The sequence below is a fragment of the Leopardus geoffroyi genome, chromosome B1 (assembly GCF_018350155.1).
Source record: "Leopardus geoffroyi isolate Oge1 chromosome B1, O.geoffroyi_Oge1_pat1.0, whole genome shotgun sequence".
Classification (NCBI taxonomy): domain Eukaryota; kingdom Metazoa; phylum Chordata; class Mammalia; order Carnivora; family Felidae; genus Leopardus; species Leopardus geoffroyi.
Window position 1 is genome coordinate 99,229,633 of NC_059327.1, and position 7,026 is coordinate 99,236,658.

The 7,026-nt window shown below is 50.3% G+C and overlaps 1 protein-coding gene across 2 annotated transcripts in view; it reads right to left on the minus strand.

Annotated features, from left to right (window-relative positions):
• FAT4 (FAT atypical cadherin 4) overlaps positions 1 to 6,576 on the minus strand; it is a 175,711-nt gene extending 169,135 nt beyond the window's left edge. Inside the window, exons 1-2 of one of the 2 annotated variants that reach the window (XM_045468084.1) lie at positions 3,240 to 6,576; positions 574 to 1,136 (exon numbers count right to left, since the gene is read on the minus strand). In XM_045468084.1, the coding sequence (XP_045324040.1) occupies positions 574 to 1,136; positions 3,240 to 5,748 (3,072 nt within the window). In that variant the 5' untranslated portion in view covers positions 5,749 to 6,576. Of the gene's footprint in view, positions 1 to 573 lie in introns of both variants that reach the window. The other variant, XM_045468076.1, reaches the window with a different exon arrangement.
• Positions 6,577 to 7,026: the final 450 nt, after the last annotated feature.

Genomic DNA, 7,026 nt, shown 5'->3' on the forward strand with positions numbered 1-7,026 from the left:
TAAAATTAGTCACTGTCTATAAAGAAGCTGCCAAGACTGCTGAGGATGTGAAAGTTAATACTGTCCTGATGTAAACTGCCAGTCTGTACTGTGTTTGCGTTACACCCCTCCCAAAAAACTATGCTTATAATGCTGATATCTACCAAACTTCTTCAGTTTGGAATAGAAATTTAAGCCTGAAATTGCCCATTCTCTACTAGACTTCCTTACTGAGAGGTGTCTAATTAGTGCACTGATTTAATTTAGATACATGTTTTTTGTTTTGTTTTTTGTTTGTTTCTTTGTTTGTTTTGCACTTATGAAATGGCTAGATTTCTCCTTGGCCTTATACATATGATTGCAATGAGGTGAAGTATAAGATAAAAACTGTTCACTGTTTGGTTTTGACCAGGATTAAAGCTAAATTTTATGTGATTCTTGTTAGTTTTTGTAACGGAACACTTTATATGCTCCTGCCAGTATTATTAACAGTAAACATTGAAGGTAAATAATTGTAGAAAGCAAACAGAAAGAGAACAATCTTTCTAAAAAGCACATCAATAAATAGTTCATAAATGACTACAAAATCATTACCTCTGCTCTCTGTGTTCTGGGAAAAGCAGTTGACTTTTCTATGGCATAAACATCCACCAGGTAAAGACATGCTCCTTGCTCCCGGTCCAGAATGGCTGCAGTCTGAATTATGCCAGTTTGTCGTCCAATAGTAAAGAGACGTCCAACAGTTTTTTCTTCACAACGAACTGAAACAATATAATACTCCACTGGGGCTTCAGATCCTCTAGGGCTAGCTGCTTCTATTGATATTACATTGGTACCAATGGGCTCACCTTCCTTCAAAATAGTTATATATTTGGGTTGAGTAAAAACAGGTCCATCAAGGCCTTGAAGAATGATGGTCAATTCAGTGGTTGATTTCCTCCTTTCAGGGCCAAGGTCTGTTGCTGAAACTATGAGGTTATAGATCAGCTGTGAAGGCACCAGTGCTGAAGCCACTCTCAAGTCTCCACTGTAACGATCCACAATGAAGGTGTCTGTGTCCCCATTGATGATCTCATACTCCACTTCTCCATTAGCCCCTTCATCTGGGTCCGCAGCCATTATTGTTGTCAGGACAGAACCAATCACAGCTGAAGGGTCTGCAGCAAGGGCATTTTGTGATATAAACATTGGAACGTTGTCATTGAGGTCTGTGACCAAAATGGTCACGTTTTTCAAAGCATACCGTCTAGTTTCTATAGGCACAGCTTGATCATTGGCTTTTACAGTTAACTCAAAGAGATTAGCAAATTCCCGATCTATTTCAGCACTAGTATATATAGTGCCTTTGACTTCATCTATGCCAAAGTGGTTGCCCCTGGGCATCTGTTGAATGATCGTATAGGATAGTTGCCCATTAATGTCTGCATCAGGGTCATGTGCAGTCACTGAAATGACAGACGTTCCAATGGGAATGTTCTCAACAATAGACTTGAAAATATCCCCAGGAGGAAAGCTAGGAGGATTGTCATTAAAGTCCCTCACATGTATAACCACTGACATTGTAGATGAACGAGGAGGCCTTCCTTGGTCTTTTGCTGTTATATTTAATTTGTACAAAGACTGTGTTTCAAAGTCCAATTTTTTGGCAAGAAAAATACTGCCAGTGTTTGGGCTTATGCTAAAAGTTCCGTGGTTGTTAGTTCCAGTAATACTATAATGTAAATCAGCATTGTCACCTGAATCTGAGTCAGTTGCAGTAACAGAAGACACGAGTTCACCAATTCTCATGTTTTCCAAAACATCAACAAACAGCGTTGATTTAGGGAAAGAAGGGGTATTGTCATTTTCATCTAAAATATCAATATTTAAGGTACAGGTTGAATTGAGGGAGATTGCACCTGAATCCACTGCTTGAATTACAAGGGAATAGGCAGGTGTTGCTTCATAGTCTAATTTGCCAATTAGCGTCACCTGACCAGAGGTACTGTCTATAGCAAATTGTCTTTCTTCATTTCCTTTCATTACAGAGTAATGAATAAGTCCATTATTACCTTCATCAACGTCTGAGGCAGATACTCTTAAAACTTGTGTCAGGTTGGCTGCTGACTCTGATATTGTAGCTTGGTAAAAGTCTTTTAAAAACTTGGGAGCATTATCATTTATATCCTTCATGTAAACATGTACTGTAGCCTGATCCTTGAGAGGCTGAGGGAGCCCCTGATCTGTTGCAATGACTGTAAAGCTGAACACTGCAGTCCCTCTCTGCCTCATGAGAGACTCCCTGTCAAACTGACGAGTATTAGTAATTTCCCCACTAATAGCATGCAACTCAAAATCTGGCTGCACCATTTCAAAAGAATACCTTACTTCTCCATTTGGCCCAAAGTCTTTATCTATAGCATTTACTTTGCCCACAAATGACCCGGCTCTCTGTTCCTCTTCAAAGTAAAATGTGTAATTCGTACTGTTAAAAAGAGGTCTGTTATCATTTACATCTTCTAAAATTACAGTAACATTCACAGTAGCACTAAGGGGTTCCACTGCTCTGTCAGAAGCAACAACCAGTAAAACATATCTGTCTTGAAGTTCACGGTCCAGTTCACTCTTTATATACAATTGACCATCTGGGAATATGCCAAAAGCATCCCCTGTATTTCCTTCAGCAATGCTGTAGGCAATTTCACCATTCGCTCCTGAATCCTTATCAAAAGCTTGCACTTTAAAGAATCGAGAATTCACAGGTTCTGACTCAGAAAGGGTGACCTCATAAGAGAGTTGGTCAAACACGGGTGGGTTGTCATTTACATCATGAACATAAACCGTTAAGATGAAACTAGAGGAGAGCTGTGGGACACCCATATCAGATGCCACGATCTCTATTTGGTAGGAACCAGCATGAACATCCAGGGGACCTAGCAGACTAATATTACCATTCTTTTCATTGATAGTAAACAGATTCTTGGGGTTCTGCTTCAGGCTATAGAGTACCATGCCATTGACACCTTCATCAGGGTCCACGGCTTTGGCTTGGAAAATGCTGTGACCTGCCTGCCAATTCTCCACCACGTTTACACTCTCTACTGCCTGGAGGAAATGGGGAGAGTTGTCATTCAAATCCTTAACTGTTATATTAACCATAGTGTCTCCAGTCACTGTGCCCCCACTGGCCACTACTTTCAGCTGATAAAAGGATTGCTCTTCTCTGTCAATCACACTTGCCGTGGTAAGCTGCCCAGTGACCTGGTTGATAGCAAACATACCTTTCTGATCCCCAGTAGTAATGAGATAACTGATGTTGGAATTGAGATCCATGGTAGATGCAGACACACTACCCACATGATATCCCAGAGCCACATTCTCAAAGACCACGAAGCTGTAGGCAGCCTGGCTGAATACAGGCGGGTTGTCTTGAGTGTCCAGTACAGTGATGGTTACTATTGCCTGGTTGGGAGACTGCAAATTGCCACCATCAGTAGCCACTATTTGCAACTGGTAAGCTGTTTTTTCTTCTCTGTCTAGGGCCATTCTTGTAGAAATAACCCCATTCTGGGCATTCACTTGAAACCGAGACCTGTCCCCGGCTGATATACTATATTTGACAGTTCCATTGAGACCCAAGTCTGGGTCAGTGGCAGACACTGTAGTGATGTAACTTCCTCCAGGCTCATTCTCCTGGATATGAGCAAAGTACTGGACTGGGTAAAACACAGGGCTGTTGTCATTCATATCCAGGAGACTCACGTTTATGCGAGCCATTGAGGACTGGGGAGGGGAGCCCAGATCCGTGGCCAGGACCAATAGGGAGTAGAAAGCTTGCTCCTCTCTGTCCAAGGAGGCGACAGTGCTCAACCTCCCAGACACAGGATCCAGGCGGAAGGATCTCTGGTCAGTCTCGGCCTCTTGCAGGGAGAAGCGCACTGTCCCGTTGTCACCCAGGTCCCTATCAGTTGCCCTGAGCACCAGTAGCTCTGTCCCTGTTGGGGCATTCTCAACCACAGACACATCATACCCTTCTGGCTGGCTAAATACTGGCTTTTCATCATTCACATCCAGGAGAGTCACTACAAGTTGGGCATAGGAAAACTTGGGGTGAACCCCCTGGTCCCGAGCACTGATATTCAGTACAATCTGGGAAGCGAGTTCACGGTCCAAGCCCCCAGCAACCCCAGTGGTCACCAGGCCACTATGTTCACTGATATGGAACCAACCTAGTCCATTGCCAGAGACGATGCTGTAACGAAGATTAGCATTGAGACCAGAGTCGCCATCAGTGGCAGATACTCCACTCACATAGCTTCCCGGGGGCGCCTCCTCGCTCAGGTTCACTCTGTACACCTGCTGCGCAAAGACAGGAGGGTGGTCATTGATGTCATTTACGAAAATCACCAGGCTTGCCACAGAAGAACGCGCCTGGACCGCTGCGCCAGGGGGCGCCCCGTAGTTATCGGAGACCGAAACTGTCAGGTTGTAAGAAGGAATGCGCTCTCGGTCTAGGGCGCTGGCCACTTTGATGAGGCTCAGGTTCGGCACTTTGCTGCTCTGCACCTCAAAGTGGCGCTGCTCATTGCCCCCTAGAATCTGCACGGAAATGTTCCCGTTGGCCGCGGGCGAGTCTGCGTCCGTCACGGTGAGCAGAGCCACCACAGTGCCCACTTGAGCGTTCTCATCTACCGAGGCGTAGCGCGAGGTGGCGGGGAAGTAGCGGAATTTCACCACCGGGTCATTGTCGTTGACATCCAGCAGCTGAATGAGCGCCTCGGCACGCCCAGTGAGGGAAGGCACGCCTCGGTCCATAGCTTGCACGGTAAGCGAGTACTGGCGCCTGGCCTCGAAGTCCAGGGGCTCCCGCACCGTGATAAGCCCCGTTTCGGGGTCCATTTGGAAGGGAGTTCCCTCGTCCTGCAGCCGATAGCGGATGTCCGCATTGGTGCCCTCGTCCGCGTCCGCCGCCGCCACCTGGAGGACGCTGGAGCCCACGGCCGCGTCCTCAGGCACCCCCGCCTGGTAGTGGGAACTGCCAAAAACTGGGGGGTTGTCATTTATGTCTTGCACAGTCACGTTTACCTGGAGGTAGCCCCGCCGCTTCGGCTCGCCCTTGTCCTCCACTTCCACCAATAGCTGGTACTGCGGTGTGACCTCGCGGTCCAGCCCGCCCTTGGACACGAGATGCAGAAACGCACCCTCGCCGCTCGGGTTCAGGGTGATGTCCAGGCGGAAGCGCCCCGCCTCGTTGCCCTGGATGATGCGGTAAGAGCGATGGTCCACACCGTTGGAGCCGATGTCCGAGTCGGTGGCCGTATCCAAGATGACTTGGCGCCCGCTGCTACTGTCCTCCTTGAAAGTGACCACGATGGAGGGGTCGGGGAAGACGGGGGCGTTGTCGTTGAGGTCCCGCACCAGCACTCGCACTTCGGTGGGGTAGGTGGGAGAGCTGGAAAGGACCACCAGGTTGATCACGTCGCTGGGCAAGCTCTCGCGGTCGATGGTGGCGGTGGTGTAGAGGGCCCCGGTGCTACTGTTTATGGCAAACAGGGCGTGGCTTTCGCTGAGCCGGTAGGTGAAGCCGGGGCGCGTCTGGATGGTGCCCACCAGCGTGCCGGGAGGCTGCTCCTCCAGCACTTGGAACACCTGGCGCTGCTCGGCCCCGCTGACCCGGGCCGGCCCGGGAAGCTGTGAGAGCAGCCAAAAGACCCGGAGGAGCTGAAATACCGACAGAGTGGGCAGCTGGAGCCACGGGCGTCCAGGAGCCCCGTCTGCTGCCAAGTCCATGGTCCTGGCTCCCTGGAACGGTGTGATGAAGAGAAGGAAGAAACGAAGCGAAAAGAATAAGAGCAGGGATTAGGTAGCCCCAGCAAATACTGAGGCCGATAGCTCTGCGAGCTCTATTTCAAAGACCCTCCAGCCCAGCAAAAGCAAATCGCGTCAGAGAAAGGCTCCAGGTAGCCATCTGGACTTGTAGGACGAGAGAGATGCCCTGACGAAAAAGCGTCCAGGCATTCCGCGGGACACTCCAGTGCGCTGATGAATTCCCAGAAAAGTTTCTCAACCCCCCTACATTCTTCCCCGCCTTTCACTTTGTTTTAGAATCCAGACAGTCTGAGCGTTTTCGCCCGGGTATGGACGTGGATCGGGAGAGGTTGCTTGTATTCAAGGTATATGAGGAATCATTGCAAACAATTGTCTTCAGAAACTTTAGAACTTACCCGGGGCGACGAAACCGAAGACGCAAGGAAGAACAAACGTCGGTAGCGGTAGCGACGTGTGGAAAGAACAATTGCGCACGGGGGAGGGGGCGGTGGGGCACCAGGAGATTATCGAATTCCTTTCCCCAAAGCTGGAGACGAGGGGTTTCCTCGAGTCCCCACTCCTCAACAGCAGGGCTGCAAGGCCCCTCCACCAGGGCTGCACAAGTGGCCGCTGCGAGCCCCGGCGCCGGCGTCGGCGCTCCTGCAGCCGGAGATTGCGTTCGGAGCGCTGGCGTTGGAGCTAGGGCTCCGGTACCCGGGAGCGCTCAGCTCCGTCCCTTCGCCTCCAGCCGCCGCCGCCGCCGCCCCTGCTGCGGCTTCGAGCCGGTGGTCGCGCGCAGGCAACATCCACTGCTCCCCACCATTTTTTTTTTTTTTTTTTTTTACCTCTGCCGAGGTGCCTGCCGACTCATTATTTGTACATCCAAATCGAGTGCAGGTTCGTCCCCCTTTCTTCTGGGCCTCGCAGGGGTCGGGCAGGAGCAGCGCGCGGCCCCCGAGTCCCCTCCCCTCACCATGCCAGGGGGATCGGTTCTCCGGCTGCCCGGGTCAGACGCCCACTCTAGCGCGCCTCGACCCTGCCCGCGTTATCTTTGCTTTTATTGTCCCGTGTCAGTTTCACTTTGTAATCCACGAGCCTTTTTGTTTGGGGCGGGGGGGAGGGGGGTGGCTGGTCCCTCTTTCTCCTTCACCGCTGGCGGTGGAGGCGGGGAAGTCGGCGCTGGGCTGTGGCGGCGCCCGTGGCAGCTCCGGACGGCGCCTGTCAGCGCTCTCCTTCTCGCCCGCCCGGGATGAAGGTGGA